The sequence below is a fragment of the Anser brachyrhynchus genome (genome assembly GCF_964034855.1).
Source record: "Anser brachyrhynchus genome assembly, chromosome: 2".
NCBI lineage: Eukaryota > Metazoa > Chordata > Aves > Anseriformes > Anatidae > Anser > Anser brachyrhynchus.
The window spans coordinates 42,611,240-42,628,638 of record NC_137695.1 but is presented as its reverse complement, the minus strand read 5'-3'; the positions used below and the strand labels follow the sequence as shown (position 1 = coordinate 42,628,638).

The 17,399-nt window shown below is 40.3% G+C and overlaps 1 protein-coding gene and 1 long non-coding RNA gene across 2 annotated transcripts in view; one reads left to right on the top strand and one right to left on the bottom strand.

The window, feature by feature from the left end:
• CMC1 (C-X9-C motif containing 1) overlaps positions 1-13,192 on the bottom strand; it is a 41,835-nt gene extending 28,643 nt beyond the window's left edge. Inside the window, exons 1-2 of the mRNA XM_080579182.1 lie at positions 12,974-13,192; positions 1,382-1,474 (exon numbers count right to left, since the gene is read on the bottom strand). Coding sequence (XP_080435308.1) covers positions 1,382-1,474; positions 12,974-12,998 — 118 coding nt within the window. The 5' untranslated portion in view covers positions 12,999-13,192. The remainder of the gene's footprint in view (positions 1-1,381; positions 1,475-12,973) is intronic.
• Positions 7,247-17,399, top strand: part of LOC308189299 — a 28,698-nt gene continuing 18,545 nt past the window's right edge. The window contains exons 1-2 of the long non-coding RNA XR_013946268.1: positions 7,247-12,863; positions 14,870-15,036. This is a non-coding gene — a long non-coding RNA (uncharacterized lncRNA). The remainder of the gene's footprint in view (positions 12,864-14,869; positions 15,037-17,399) is intronic.

Below are 17,399 nucleotides of genomic sequence, written 5' to 3'. Positions count from 1 at the left end.
AAATACATATAGTATACAAATTATTTTTAACGGAAATCCTCTTTCAAAGATCCACATTCCTCTAATTGCCTTTCTTCATTTTTCCTCCCAACAAGAACAGCATTCAAAGTAAAAAATTTTCAACAACAAAATGAGAAAGTGTATGAAGGCCTTCTGGCAGCATTGGAAGGTACATGTCATCTGATCCCACCTCCTTCTGGCAGATATTCCCAACTCTTTTCCTACCTAGCTGAATATCATTATGACACTACTCCATCACGTCTTTTGTGTACCCCCTAAAATAATCTGCTTAAAAAAATGCTGGTCCATTTTAACCGTACCCATCTCTGAAATATCTGTTACTCAAGGAACAGCCTCACAGTTTCTTCTGTGATTCCAGATAGCTTGAAACACCAATTCTCATCACAACTGTTCTTCTGCAGGAATGGTTCTCTAGTAACTCAGTTTTCTTTCTCCCTTTTGTGTGCTATGGCTGTGGATGCCTTATATGCTTGTTTTCTGAAGCTATTACCTTTCTAAGATTTTGTTTTATAACCTAGGTAACACCTCTCTGTCAGATTCAGTTCCCTGTAACTTGTTCACAAGAGCTCAGGGACATTTCCCTAACTTCCTAGGGCTCCTCCTGCAGTAGACGTTCTTTGAATCTCTCTCCAATGGCCCTTTCAGCTTTAGAATTTAGATGACAAGAGGCAAGCGTCCCACTGAAAGCATGCCACTTGTATAGAGTAATCCTGTGCTTTACATTTTTTTCCCAATCTTACATCAACACTCTCAGCTAGTCCATGTGTGTGAGTAGCTCTAACTCCAGAAAGTTGTAAATTTCTTCCATGAATATGTGAATAGTTGAGTGTTGAAATCCAACTTTACAGAGTTATTGCCCAGTACTCTTCAAAAAGAAAATGAAAACATGCAAAAGCAGACTGCATCAGCCTGTTTCAATGTCTGTCTAATAACACGTCTCCATGTGCAAGTACCATCAAAGCACTGGAGTGGGGAAAGGCTGCATTATAGTAAATAAATCTGTTATAATCAAGGAGACCCTACGTGAAGGCTCACGTGAAACAACGCCATTTATATAGGTATTATAAACAGTACAAGCAACTCCTGTGTTGCTCTGTCACCACCTAGTCTAGATCGAGATGTGGAAAGTTTTCTATCAATCAGATAACAATCAAAACCAAGTCATTTTGGAAAGCAGTCCCCATAACCAAGCAGTGCAAGCCAACCTGGCAGACTCATACACTGTCTTAGTGGTTTTGCAGCAAACAGATATGATGCAGATCATACGTATTAATTCTCTGACTACTTGTCAAGAATAAGGATCATATTCAGGGCACAAAAGTGAGTACATCTGATCTCCCAATGAATATTTGACTCTTACCTTGCACTTTATCTGAACAAAGCTCCTTGGCTCGGTCTCTCATTATTACTGGAATCAAGACATCTTTTTCTACATGTCTTAGCTTAGAATTCTCTGCAAGAGAGCCAGAAACAAAAAAAGAGGAAAAAAATTATTTTTCTATACAAAATAAAGCAAATCCACAGAAATAACATAGCATTGCTTATAGAACAGATACCAGCATACTCCACCTGTAACTAACTAGCACCAGAAAATGCTGCAGAAGGAGCACACACTGAAAAGCAAGAAAGTCCCAAGATTAAAAATTGCTTAGATACAGGTATGAGCATTATCCTGTAAGTTTCTGTTCTGTTTAATATGCCAAATGAACTAAAAATAATAGAAAAAATTCTGGCAGCACATTCAACTTTCTATCTTACTAATTAAAAGATTGGCATACAGACTGTACAAAGATTGAGAATTATGTTTAATTTGGGACACTAATATTTTTCTATCTGCATTATCTTTACAAACTACAGCTTTTTTACTCCCATAATAAAGCAGAGAAGTATAGCCCATATTAGAGCAGTGCATGGAAGTTTTATTACTACATTAGTGATGTAGTAGATTAAAGACCTAGGTTCTTTGAAAAAAACTAACCATTTGCTTACGTGCAGGGTCTGCAAGTTTTTTCACTGAGAAAACCAACTTAACAAGAGCAAACACTGAAGCCCGAATTCTACATTTAAAAGGAGAGTTGCAGTTTGTTGCAGTCTGCATTCAGCTGCCTCAAAACAGAATTCTGTACTGTGAGTACAACTAGTGATTTTGGATATACTTAAATAACACAGACTGTATGGAAATGCAGTGCTTCCCCCCCCCCCGCCCCCCCCCAAATCCACTGTCTTCAAAGCAAAGGGGTGAGAATTTATCAAGCACAGCTTTTTACTTCTTAGGTTCTGATTTAAAAGCCCTTTAAAGGATATTTGTATGGAAAATGGTGTAGTCCAACATCATTATACCAAATACCTCAATTTCCTCCCCAAACACACTATTTATTTACCCTTTGATGTTGGTATTACTCTTCAACACAGAACCAGCTGTGATGCTCACATTAAAAAAACTGTCAGATATGCTGTTATTTTGACTGAAGTTCATTTCATTTTTAAATAGCTTATTTAAAACTTAGATTAAACGAAAGAAAAAGCATGATATACTGAATTCAGGAAACATGCAGAATTTAACTTACCTACCCCTTTTCAAGCACTATTTTTCAGAGTACATGCAGTTACTTCTAGATCAAAAGGCAACAGAGATTTACATTTCTCCGGTCATTTTTAACTCACAATCTTTTAAAGTTTAGTAATGCTATACGGCTACACATTATTGAATCTGCAGTATTAACAGGGGAATCTGGTAACAAAACAAAGCATTATGATGGCCAATACACAGAATCAGAACTAAAGACTTATATTCTCAAAAATTTATTACTTGGAATTTCTACAGCAAAAGCACAAATACAGGCTGGGCAGAGAATGGATTGAGAGCAGCCCTGAGGAGAAGGACCTGAGGGTGTTGGTGGATAAGAAGCTCAACATGAGCTGGCAACACATGCCTGCAGCCCAGAAAGCCAACTGCATCCTGGGCTGCATCAAAAGAAGCATGGCCAGCAGGGCGAGGGAGGTGATTCTCCCCTCTGCTCTGCTCTCCTGAGACCCCACCTGGAGCACTGCGTTCAGCTCTGAGGTCTCCAGCACAAGAAGGACATGGAAGTATTAGAATGAGCCCAAAGGAGGCCACAAGGATGTTCAAAGGGCTGGAGCACCCCTCCTATGAAGACAGGCTGAGGGAGTTGGGGTTGTTCAGCCTGGAGAAGAGAAGGCTCCGGGGAGACTTTATAGCGGCCTTCCAGTACCTAAAAGGGGCCTATGGGAAAGCTGGGGAGGGGCTCTTTGTCAGGGGGTGTAGTGATGGGACAAGGGGTCATGGCTTTACACTAACAGAGGGTAGGTTTAGATAAGATAATAAAGAAATTCTTCACTTAGAGGGTGGTGAGGCATTAGCACAGGCTGCCCAGAGAAGCTGTGGATGCCCCACCCCTGGAGGTGTTCAAGGCCAGGCTGGATGGGGCTTTGGGCAACCTGGTCTGGTGGGAAGTGTCCCTGCCCAGTTAGAACGAGGTCGTCTTTAAGGTCCCTTCCAACCCAAACCATTCCATGATTCTATGAAAAGAATGAAAGCAAGATGTTTTACACAGCAAATTGATTTGCTTTTATGATAATTTCAATGTCTGAGAATAAAATTGCAATTAAATACCCTTCATTTGAACATTCTTCAGAATATCAGTACAACTACTGCACAGAGCACTTGCTAGGTTCTAGACAGCACAAAGCTGTCTTAAAACTTTAAAGCACATTTCTTATAAAGCAGGACAGGTCACCTGAGCCAAATGACGTGGCAGGAAACAGCATCACCAACCTACCTGCCTCAGCTCTACTTTGAACTTCAGTCAAAGCAAGCTGGCACTACTGCCCTCTCCCAATGCCTGCAATGCTTTTCCCTTTGCCAGAGATGTCTTTTGCAGCCCTGTGGACTGAAAGGGGACTGAAATTTGGTTTGAAGGTAAGTAAATTTGTCAGTTGTCAGGCAACTTCTCGGCTAGATAAATTCTCCAGTCCAGTTCACTATATAAATTCATAAACGGTCCATTAAAGAGAACTGTGTGAGAGCAGGAACAAGCAGAGGGAACGCTGCAGCTGTCATGAGCATCCCTGGCTCAAATTATAGCCTACGCATTTCTGCTTTTTCAAAGCAAGTGGGATGCCAGCTGCCTCTAAAACGGCATTTGACAGTCCCCAACTGCCCTCACCCAACCCCATCACATCAGCACCAGCACACACGTAACCACACAGTAAGCAAGCAGCCAGTTCAGCACGGAAAACTAACTCCTCAAATACAAGCAACAAAGCATTTCCCAGCTGATTTACACTTTGGAGTGACTAGATCCAATTATCAGCGTTCTACCATTACTTCATGTAACTTTTATCCATCAGTATCCACCCCAGCACATACGGAAACGCAGCAGATCACGGAGAAGCAGCCAGGGCCTGAAAAGGGCGCCTGGGTTTCCTCGCCTGGCAGAGGTCAGCAGCAGCAGCGACAGCTCCGACAGCAGCCGAGGCAGCACAGGGCTCCAGAGCAAGGATCAGCCACCCACTGCCGACAGAGGGGAGCAAAACAGAACACAGTTCAGGGCCAAAAAAGAAACCGGACAAGGGCAGCCTCCAGACAGGGAGAGGGCCTCTTGTCAGCCTCAGAGAGTCAAAGGGGATTTCTGGGTTTTAGCTGAAGTACCCAATTTTCTGTTTGATTATTCAAAAGGAAAGGGATGTAAGACATCATGATGTCAGTAGCTTCACTGGTGTTAACACCAACTCAACCAGAACCATGACACTGCTGCACTCCACGCAAACTCCTGCTTTTTAGTCCCACGTTGTCAAACCTGGAGGGGCTGAAAAGGCAGGACGGAGAGGGCACATCAGGACACAGGGCAGTGTCCAGTAAGAACCAGAAGACCGCCACAACAGTGATTCAAAGGTAATTACAGAACATTATAAAGGAAACAAGAACAAAGACCACTTATGATCTCATTTATTATTTTTTTTAAAGAAAGTTTGTTGGCAAGGATCAGTTTTTAAACCATGAGCAATTCAAGTCATCTTATAAGGTCTAGGTGGTAGCTTCATGGACCTGAGTACAACTGTATCACCAAATAGGTCTAATGCAGACGTTCAGCTTGGGCAGTACTGTATCTAGTCATGAATTTCAACTGTGATATCTAAAGCATTTTAATATTCTTCCTTGATTCTAAGCTATCCGTTGTATTACACACAGTGATTTTCATTGAAGGATCTTAAAACAATTGAAGTTGGCATCCCTAGCATTTATACAAAATGTTAAAGAAAAATAGGGTACAAATATTAACAATACCAGCTACCAGCTAGAAAAATATGTTTACACGTGGAATAACCACATTTCTGATAGCAACGTATAAGCACTTGCAAAGAAATCATCATCACTCTAACCAAATCAGCTCTGCAGTAACATTATATGGCAAGAACTTTAAAAGAAACAACACCTGAGAAGCAAGACTTCATCAAAAAACATGAGACAACCATGATGTGAAACCATCAATTCCTTTTGCTTTTTTTCAACTATATTACTATTTCTAGAATAATAAGTACTTCTTTTGATAGTTCACTATTCTGCGCAAAGATATTTCTTATTGTAATACCAGATTTGCTACAGACTAGTCCCAACAGAATCTGCATTACAACACACCTACTATGTTTTTTTACCTACTGCTTTATTTTCTGTTCAAAATACCAATAAAATTACTCCCAGACAAGCAAGAAATATGTTTTCCTAGTCTGCCCTTCTCATTTCAAAGTCAATACCCTTGGTTCCCATCTGCAACCTCCATGCACTTCACCTGGTCTCCCGTGAAGGCTGCAGCCAAACTAGGATCATCTTGAGCAAAGTGAGACAAGAACACGCTACCTCTCAGCTGCCAGCAGGCCAAAGAGATGTTAGCAGCTGCTTTTCCTCACCTCCTTCCCACCCCACCCCAGCCACCCAAAACTTGGGCATGCTCGTTAGAGCAACTTCATCGTTTAAGATTCTACCTTTCTCTTACAATCTGTTGAAATTCACTCGTACCATCAAAAGTTACACGGGAAATATGGATGAACATAAGCTGAGTCAAGGTTACAAAAATCGGGCTATGATTGACAACAAAAACAGGCATTTTGTACAAACGTACAAATATACATGGAAGTTAAGCCAGAATCGAAACCAAACGCAGGCTTGCAGGTGTTAACGCATCTAAGCCACCGGGCTTGAAAATGAGGGTGAGGCTACAGCTAAGGAATTGGTGTGGTAAAACTACTGAATGTCCTGAAGGCAGGAAGACATCAGCACACTCCAAAACGCTGCCGCTTCTCATGGGGACAAAGAATAGAAGAGAAGATAAAGAACAGGTAAAGAGTTTACGCTTGCAGCTGCCAAAATAAAGACAGAAGGGTAGAAACTACAGAAAAGTGAGCATCCCTCTGAAAGAAAAATCATTCTCCATACCGTCTCAGTATGGTGTAAAGGATTAAAAGGTAGGCAAGAAGGATTACAAAACTGGAAGATATCCATATGCAGCAAAACATTAAGAACACATTTTAGAGTTTTTTCCTTTTTCTTCTTCTTTTCACACAAATAAAATCTGTGGGTTTTAGCTAATCTCAATGCCTGACATAGCTCTCTGGTTGCATACAATAAGTATCTAGGGCACAAGAACGCAACCGTAGTAGTTTTCTGTGGTTGATTGAAACTCTTAGGTGCTAAAACTATTTATTGCCATGGAAGGTCAAGGACCACAGCCATCTGGTTCAACAATTTTCAATATTTTTGTAAAAATGGGAAAAAAAGAAATCTGGAAATACATGCATCAGTAGGAACCAGAGCATCACAACCACTAGAACAGCAGAGAATACACATCCAGTTCCTTCTGTGGGAAGCTGGGAAAACAGAAGATGACTGCAACACTCTCACTGCTTTCTAGTCTCTAGCTGCAGGTCCCAGGAAGGCCTTGAGGAAAAGAGGACAACGCTGTAGTCCTGTGCAGAAGACAGCAAGCCTGTAAAGAGGACAAGAGGAGGCTGAAACACAAAGCTGCTTTACTAAAAATAAAAGGAACTATAGCAGCTTGCCCTATAGAAGACTATAGGTAGCTTGTCATAGAAGACTATTAGAAAAAGGGGGCACAAAGAAGAAAGCTTTCACTGAATAGTGTCCCACGAAAAGTTTTATCATCTCCCCTCCCTCCCTCCACACTGCTAGACTGACCCTGCTCACCCCTTTGTCACTGCGCCTGCTGGGAGTTCACAGCTCTGCTTCCATTTCTCATATGGCCTCATGTGGCAGGGACACAGATTACTCAGAAAAACTGAGAAAAAGTTGAAAACTTGTCCAGATATCTGAAGAAGCCTTACACCTTTAGCAACCAAGAGGAAGTCAGTTAAGCGACTCCAGTAAGAGTTTTTAAAAGGTGCATTTAGTTACACAGCTTGTAATTTGGTTCTCCTTGGTTCAGATCATTGATGCACACTTTGAAAAAATGTATCTACAATAAACACTTTGAATATTTTAGAGGTTTCAGTAAGGAACACAGTTTATACGATGGGCTAGACAATGAATAACAAGTTTATAGCTAAGATACTGAAGTGCATTAAATTTGGGAATTGAGCCATTTTTCTATCACTCAACAAAAATTATTTGTGCTGTAAATACAGCGCTTAATATTTTGTCCTAAAACCCTTCCTACGAGCTAACTATAAAATGGCTTGGGAAAGTATACTTTTATTAATAAAGGAAGTAGCAGTGCAGCATTAATTGTATGCTTAGAGGCATACATTCCTTTCATCAGACTATTGGCTCTATAGACTCCAGAGGTTCAATCTTTCCAAAACCCATTTCAGATTTATTTTAGTGCACTTGTAACAGTTGTGTTTTGAATGGGCAAAGATAATTATACCTTACTACTCCTCCAGGAAAAGGATGCATTCAAAATTTTCATCTCCTTTATTTTGCCTAGCTTAGCCACTTTGTATCAAGTAACAGCCACAGATCTTACATTAATTCATGCTAATTCATCTGTGTATATGTGCATCATAAAAATAGCTATCAAAAAAGTCTGTATCATTGAATATATTATCAACTACTTGAAAACTCTGCTCTGAAGCACAGTCACACATCGTTGCAGCAAGCAAATTTAGAGATAGACCTATTAAAGTCATGGGCAGAAAAAAATAGGTATTTCTAAAAATCTTTGATTTCTTCCTCCAAGTGTAGTTTTTGTTGTTGTTGTTTTGTGTTTTGTTGTTGTTGTTTTGGTTTGGTTATTTTTTTTAAATATGTATCTAAATACTTGTTGAAGATGAAATTAATACTTTAAGTACCCAATCCTATAGCCATGGGCCGTCTCCTGTGCCCTTACTGCCAGGAAGCTCACGGGGCCAAAGTGACAAATAGTTTCAGCATACTCTTTTGTTAACTTTGGTCCCACAAAAACATTCAGGATCCTGCTAAAAGCAATGAATTTTATCAGTCAAAAACATCCAGAGCAAACCAAGACACGATGGACCAGGACTGAATATCTTTATGCATATGTGAAACGTCACTGAGCTTGGCAGCTTCATTTGCACATAGGTGTTTGCATAGGAACTAGAGTCTGAAGTACTTTGCTTTCTGCTAAGGTTTTAGAGTATAGAAGGGCAACACACAGTGATAGAAGTGTTATAATCCAAGTGAAGTAACATAAGTGATATCCTGAAACCCTGACTGAGACACAGAAGAGGCTGATCAGCGCAGTTTCTCTACAACCTTTTTTTTTTTTTTCCAACTGTATATGGATAATTTTTTTTGTATTTAAAAAGTTACAGATTTTGAGATTTTTCTATCTAATATTCACATCATTTTAAATTAAGATGGAGTACAGGGATGACAACACCAGGGAAAATTTCCAAAGCTTTAACTTCTCACTATTCTATCATCACCTCAAAGTCAATTTTCACCTTTTTCACTGGCTGAATTTGTTATCTTACATTTTGCTTTGGGGCTCATGTGTTCTTGCAATATGGCAGTACTGGATTACAAGAATACTGACAAGCCTGTTTGCTAAAAACGAACAATGGCTATATTACGGCTAGTCTGTAATATCTAGAAAGAAAAGGAAAAGCAAACCTGACCGCACTTATTTGTTAATTACACGTGGCTTCGAAATGCTCATACATCTACTGACTAAGAAGTAAAACCAAGCCTGAAGTTTCCTGTACAGTTGTTTGTTTGACACGGGGAGGTTTGTTTTTTTTACATGCCTGATCACATAGCAGAACCACTTAAAAGACAAGAAGAATTAACTACAGATCAGGGCTTAATATTTACTGTGCTGGTTCATTAACACTATCCCAAATTGTTGTACAGGTATGACAGACCTGCCAGTTAGGAAAGGTTAGGGTAGGAGCAACCTACAAGCAACCATCCTACCCCACCCCAAATCCCTTCTGGCAGCTGTAGATGAAGATTCTAGCAAACTACACAAAATACAAAATGAGTGACAACTAGGGCTGTGGACCAGCTGAGGATTAAAACAGCCCAGAGCGCCTTAGTTCTACTACTGTAAAACTTCTGAATGATTCACTTCGTAAACTGATGTAACACCCTTCTGAGCACAACTTCTTGTCACTTAAACAAGACACCATACAGCAATATTTCAGCAACAAAACACACATTTTGTATTTTCTGGGACAGCAAAAATTACCACCACCTCGGATACAACTGTATTCCTATACACAGGGTTCCACACCTTTCAAGTGAAACCCAAACATTTGAGCACCTTTTGTCTAAAGTGGTCACGAGTGTATAATCCCTACTACCTATGCCCTTTCTAACTAACAGTAGATGTTGTCTAAGAATTTATTGCTTGCTTCCACCTGAAGAAAGAAATAGAGTAAGGTCCACAAAAATCACAAATTATCTGAAGAACATAAAATGAAGTAAACAGACCACATGAGTTAAGCAGCGACCTCAAGAACGTCACAATCATTCACAACAACAAAAAAGAAATTGGTAACGAAGAACAAAGTAACCTGCACTTGGATGACGGAGATATGCGGGAAAATCTACCAACCAGTGAAACACCCCCGTCATTAATAGTAGAGATGCTAACCACACTACTCCCACTATGCTCAACAGCCACTAATTAGTGTTAGTGGCTCCTCTTTGATTTCATGCAATTCTGAAAATTAAAAATAGTTTTTTATAGAAAAAATCTGCCTAAACTCCTTAAGGAAGTGAATATTTAGTTCTTCAACCACTTTTTTCAAGACACAGTTGAACAGCTTCTCTGGGGCTTCTGCATCTTCAGATGCAGTTCACGTCTTTCATTTCAGGGAATGAACACCACGAACAAATTAAGAACAAGGCTTTTTTAATAACAGGACCAAATATCATTCTTCTGGATGTTTCTTTAATGGAAGTGAGGATCAAGAGAGAAGACAAAACAATGCCCGTCTTACTCATCTTTGATTTCTACACCTATGGATTTAATGAGCTATCAGCATGTATAAAATGAATGAAATCCTTAAAAACTAACATGACAGATCAAAACACAACAGTGATTATTCACTATTTCAGAAGTTGCAGAGCATGAGGTGTTCTGACACGAATAGAGACTGAAAGCGTTTTGGTTACAGTCACAAAATGATTGCTGATGTTATTCCGGATTTTCAACTAAAGAACCCTTTCAAACTATTCAGCATTCTAAAACTCACCGGAGTGCCCCAACACATCATCCATTTCTTAGTTCTTTTCCCTGAACAGTTCTCTAAAACGTGCTGTCAAACAGCTTTAGGAAATCGCATTTATCCTTTTCCTTCATGTTCCCAATGGAGGCCAAAGACACTAAGAACATCAAAAAGATCAAGCCAGTTTAACTCCCCTCATGATGGGGGTAACTTATGTTCTTAATCACCGGTGTTATCTAAGGACATTTAATTAAAAGGTGAGACTGTTCTTCTTTTTACATATACATTTTTCCCCTTTACTGACTGACTTTACACTGCTGTTATCTCCCATGACTTCTTCCTATCATTCGAAGTCATGATTTCACTCCTTCCAGTATACTCGTCTAGCTCTGTCTTACTGTCCATTTCATTTCAAAACAAGACCCAACCCTTCTGGAAGCCCAATTTAGTCCTTCCACTGATACACTGCCGCTGTATTTAACTACCTAGATTTCCACACGACCACAAAACAGTCAGAAACACACACTTCAAGTAGCTTACGAAAATGATTACGAAATCAGCCTTTAACCCCTGTTTTTAAGGCCCCTAAGACTAACCAGGCTAGGTGCCAAACCCTGTAATTGTGTATCTAAGCTACTGTCAATAATCTTACTTTTCTCTTTAAGCACTCATGAGTCCTCATACAGGGATCCAGACATCACTATTTGAAAATGACAACTAAAACCAAATACAAGTTGAAAAGAAAATGGGCTAATAACCCACGATTTCTACTACTGAAAGTAGCATCTTCCAATGACAATTTTAGAAGTGCTGCATACAAAAAAAAACTTCAATGCTGGGCAGCAGCACATTCATTCTTAAGAAGGATAAAACAAAATCAAGTAACACAGAATTTTCTTGGAGAACTCATCTACCTATTCATTTACTGGGTGTAAATCACCTAATAACACAGTTACAGTTCCTTCCCTATCTGTGGCTGTCCAAGAACTCCTTCCATACAAATCATGGCATAATTTACAGCTTCTATATTCTGAGCTTCAGAAGACTCCCTGATATTCGCTCCCTACTGCCTGGCAAAGCCATGAGAATATCCGTGTCTTTTATGACCTTAAAATGGAGCATCAGTCGTGGTAACAATTTACTAAACTGTGATTCTTCCTATTTTTCTCATACGTGAGCCAAGAAGCAGTTAACGATGACATTAAAAACCACCGCACCAGGGTATCTGAGTTAACACCTTACTGATACCAACAGGGCAGCTCACACCTCTTGCAGCTATTGTTCCACTTTCTCTACAACCTCTCTTAGACCTCTCTGCTTTCAGTTCACGTTCTGAGGTTTTCAGCAGAGCCGTAACAGCCAGGGACCGATGGCTGGGCTGGGGGAGGTACGTAAGAGATACCGGATAACAAGGTAGCAGATTTAGAGAGGTGTCAGTAAGCAATGCCACTGCTTAGCAGATCAATCTCAGTATTAGTGTCACTGTGCATATACCCAAGGTACACCCTCAGCAGCAGTACCGCTGCTAAAACACAACTATAGCACGGGCTGGGAGGCACACGTAATGGCATTACAGGTGTAAATAAGGAAGTAAAGCAGTGGTATATGCCAACATTTGGAGCCATCCTTTTTGGTACACAAAGAACGCACAATAGCTTAATTTAAGCTACTGTAATTACTACAAACCTCTTCCAAAGGACAACAGGGCGCAGAATTATGTTGCGGATGAACAACCGCCAGCTGAAATACAGCTGTAAGTTGCATAACATTTTCTTAATTCTGCAACACGTGAATGCTTAGATGATACTAACACCACCAGAGCTTGGCCACTATGACAGGGCCCTGTTTGCGGGGTCTGGGAAGCCAGGCCAAGCCATTTCCATGAGAAGCGGAAAACCTGGCCGGCATCCTGAGGATGAGATGGGGCTAATCAAGGAGCAGCCGCGACTCCAGCAGCTCTGGCGAAGGCCAGCTGGGCGTCGTGACCTCCTGACGGCGGGGCCTGGCTCTGCAGGAGGACAGGCCCTCGGACACCGGCGTGCCCCGCTCAGGCCGCCTGAGGGAGGGGGCGGCGGCCTGGAAGCTGAGGGGAGCCCGAGGGGCCGCCGCGCTGCGCCCCTCCCCTAGAGGCAGCCCGTGTGGACTTCCCTCAGGACCCTCGGGCGGCTGAGGTGAAGCACGGTGGGGGGGAAGAGGGAAGTTTTTTTGGGGGAAAGGGAGGTTTTCGGGGGGGTCCGCTGAGGCCCGCCCACCAGCCAACGCCTGCGGCGGCCGCCCCTACCTGCAGCGCCGGGGGGAGGCTCCATCTGCGCCCCGCGTTACGCCGGCGGCTGCGCACTTTGCGTAGCGAGACCCCTCCGCTGCGCAGGCGCGGAGCGACCCGGCCCCGCTCTCACCCCCCCCGGCGCCGGGCGGAGGGCGGCGGCGGGAGCGCGCAAAACGGCGGGAGGGAGCGGGGGCGCGCGAGGGTAGGGCTGAGGGAGCCCGGGCGCATGCGCGGTGTGTGTGTGGGGGCTGCGAGATGGCCGCCAAGGGGAGGGAGGGCAGGGCTGAGGGAGCGCAGGCGCATGCGCAGTGTGCGGAGGGGTGGCTGTTTTACAGCCCTTGTGCCCTTCATAAAAAGGGCTTCCTGGCTCCGTATGTCTCTGGGACCAAGCTCCTGGGGCTGCCCCCAGCCCATCTACACCATAGTTATTTAGGGCTTATGTTTTGTTTCCTTTTTATCTTCAGTTTGCACAGTTCAGGATAAAGGTTTTCAAATTCTACAGCGCGTCAAGGACATGCCATTTTTTTCAAGAGTTTTAAGCAAGACATAAGGCAAGGACGTAACAAGCAAGGGCGTAATGTAAAACATTGCATAATAAATGCCAGCGATCAAAAGGTCAAAAGAGGCTTTTGATACAACGTCAAGAAATTAGTATGGGGTACTACTAGTTACCTGATTTTTTCTAAAAAGACACGGGTTTTAAGGCAAAATTTGAAGAACGGCATAGTTTCTTACTAAAAATCAAGCAGATTAGGAGGTGTGTTGAAAGAATGCACTTCGTTTTTTGCATAGTGCCACCAGAAGTTTGGTACTGTTCAAACCAACTAATTGATCCGTTTGTCCTTTTGGTCTGCCTGTGTATTGAGACGTATCTGATGTACACTTTCAGGGTGGAGGAGTAATTTTGGTATCTTTTATTTATGAGTCTCCAGTATGTTTAACTGACCAGTCTTTCTTTGGTTGTACGGTTGATCACTTTGAGAAATGAAACATGGAATGAAAAGCTGTAAGGAAGTACCATACATTCATAAAGCTGAAAACATGACTCCCCAGAAACTAAGAGAAATTAAAACCAAGGATATATAGTAAGAGAGGAAAGTCAAGACTTGTTTTAACAAATACAATCCAAAGTTTCAAAGAGCCTCCTCTCTTTTCCTACCAACCTCTTCTGTGTTTTTGGCAGACAAGTGGTATGGAAAAACAGTTCATTTAAGCTGTTGCCTCTTATGGAAGATGGCAAAAAAAAAAAAAAAGCAAACCAAACCAAAAAAAAAAAGCATTAACATCACATTCTTAGATAAGTCAGAAGTCCAGGAGTCTCCCTCAAGCACCATTATATGTCTTGTATGCCTCTGGAAGATAAAACATAAGCAAACTAGAAATGATCACTAGGAAGAAATTTGATCACAATGGCATTTTATTTCTTCTTATACTAATTTTCTTTAAAATAAAGGTCTGACTTTCAAGTTCACAGTTTTGTGGTGGTTTTTTTTTGTTTGTTTGTTTGTTTGTTTTCCTAGATTTACATGATTTTCTCCACATGATAATTCAGTGTTTTCATTTGAATGTGGATTGTTTCAACTAGAGGCCACACTAACAGCCACGTTCTTCGTGCTGATACATTCACAGAAATTAGTAGAGCGTGATGTAGGCAAAATCTTCCACACGATTGCTTTTGGTTTTACTGATCTAGAGCATTTCTGTTATAGAGCCTTTAGTGTCTTTGTGATGTTCTGTTTTTAAAACACAAGTTTGATCTCATTTCTTAGAGTAGAATATAGGTATTATAATTGTTTTCTGTGATATTTAGCTATACCACTTTCAGTTGAAGTTTACACACTTATTTGATACGTAAGTGAACAGGGCTGTGAAAATGCAACATACCTGTTTATTTTTATTTATTTTATCAAGTTTTTTTGGTCTATGCCACTTCTGCAATGAATGTAAGAGAGTTGAAAAAACAGATGTCAGCCAATCTGCGAAGTTATGTATTTGCAATGAGAGAATACAAGAAAACATATGATGCAAAAAGGAGCTTTCAGCATGAAAACCAAAAAGGAGAGTGTACACTTAAAACAGTAAGTTGAAATAAATAAAAATGAAATAATTGAAGTTAGTCATATTTGCTGCTCTTAGTCTCTTGGCTAGTAGTATTTATATATGCCCTGCAGAATAAGAACTGTGAAGGTTTCTTTAAATTGAAGAACTTCGAAACTAAATGTCAGCTCTGTGTATTGTATTCATTTGATTGTTTTCAGAGACGGGATACTAGGCTAGATAGAACTTTGCTTTGAAGTAGTATTTCTGTTCTTTGATAAAGACAATAAATACAAAGAGAAATATCCAACAACTTTGTAACTCAGGGAACCTGCACTGCCGTGCTGCTTCTTAACGCTATTGGGCCTGGAAAGCAAAAACAATTTTCTTCTGCAAGTCTGATTTTCATGTGTGACAGGAAAGCATGAAGAATTCTAAGAATAAAAGAGGTCTTCAGGAGAGAAAAACAAATAGAAAAGGAAAAAAAAAATACAGAACAACTTTGTTTTGGAGATTTGATGGGCTGAATAGTTTTAAGTGAGGGAATGTGGAAATGGATGTCTGATGATAGTCTTACGCTCTTTGGGGCTACTGTAAAGTATTGGAAATGAGAAAGTATCAGAAAAAGTGTTAGACAAGTTATTAGAAATCATGACAAATAAGTAAATGAGACTGACATTATGTAGAGCAAAAATAGCATAAATAAGGCAGTAAGACAGAAACTGTCCAGAAGGGGCTTTAAATTAAGATAAATAGCTTGTATATGACTCAGGAGTCATTGTGGTGATAGCAAGAGATGTTACAGTGACTAACTCAAAGATACAAAAAATATTTTTTATAGCTATTTGAATGAATATAAACAGAACAATTTTCACAGCCAGAATGAAAGAGATTACAATGTTAGAGATGTGATAAGAGCCATGTCAAGAATTTTAGTAGATGGATAAAAAAGCTAAATACTTTGCAAGTGCATATTTTGCATACTTTTATATGCAGAGTAGATGTAGATAAGATCACCATTCTATAGAATTCTGTATATAGAGAAAAGATAGATTTACTGCCTTCCTTCATGTGGAAATGACAGTTACTTGAGCTCCGTCCTGTGGGAGCATCTGAGGATATAATGGGATAGTTTCATTAAAAAAAAAAAAAAAAAAAAGGAAACAAAAAAGAAAAAGAAAAAAATGCAGAAGGTGGGATTCTTATAAGCATGAGATCTATCTCGCATCTTATTGCTGGAGAGAGTTTTGAAATGACATTTGGATAATATAATTTGTGTTTAGTCAGATCTTTTAAAATATGAATCTTGCACACATTCTGCAGCCCTGTGAAGTTATGATGAAACGTGGGGCTTTTGCTGTGTAGCTCTTCTGTACAAGTTATTACCATATGCTTCATTTAATTGACATACTTATCCAGAAAACATGCTTAATTGGGACGTTTCCTGGGGCACTGATGTAAGACTATTGGTCTTACATTACTTGATACACACAACTGCTACTTAAGAGGCTCATAATGGGACAGTGGCTACTGCTTAATAGTATCTGCCCCTGGTTAGTCAGTGCTGCTTACATCTTCTCTCTGTTACAGTCTCCTGGAACTTGCCTATATAAGTAAAATTTTCCAAGCAATTAATTCCCGCAGGGTAAAATATTGTGTACTCTGGTGAAAATAGACTCATGATGGTGGTCGCAATTTTGATGATGATTACAGGGGGGAAAACCTTTTAATTTCCCTATAGTCTTGAAGGATGCTAGAGGTAATGGAGAAGTTTGGTTTTCAGCACGTCTTATGAAATTAAAAATAAAAATATAGTCATAAGTAGTGCTGGATTGCAGTTATTTCTGTGTTTCTAAGATTCATATTGTCATTTGATTAGTTAATCGCTCATTTTCAAAGGTGTGAACATATTTTCACACGTCAACCAAGACAGTGTTAACAATGAAACTATAGATAGCAATAGAGATTAATTATCTATTGCACAAGTCTCTGCACCTTGTTCTTACCAGATAAAGAGACTCTATCTGTCTGCACACAGGTGTGATTTTTTTTTTTTAACTCCAAACAATAGCCTTGGTCAAATGAGTTCAAATGAATATTTTCAAATGGCACATCTTCACCATGTTTGCTGTTAACATTTTTGATCTCATTTTATGAAATGTGACTTCCAGTAAAAGGCTGTGATTCTTTGCTATGCTTACCCGTGTGAAATACATTCAATGATAGGTGAGAGATGTGGGGGAGCTTTAAATGAGAATTAACATTTAGAATCAAAGAAGACATTTCCTCCTCCGCTTAAGGGAGGCATACTTTTACCAAAGCCACTGTGAAGTTCAAGGCCTTATCTGCAGTTGCTTTCTGAGATTTTCACTGACTGGAGACATCTATTCTAGAAGAGAGAGAG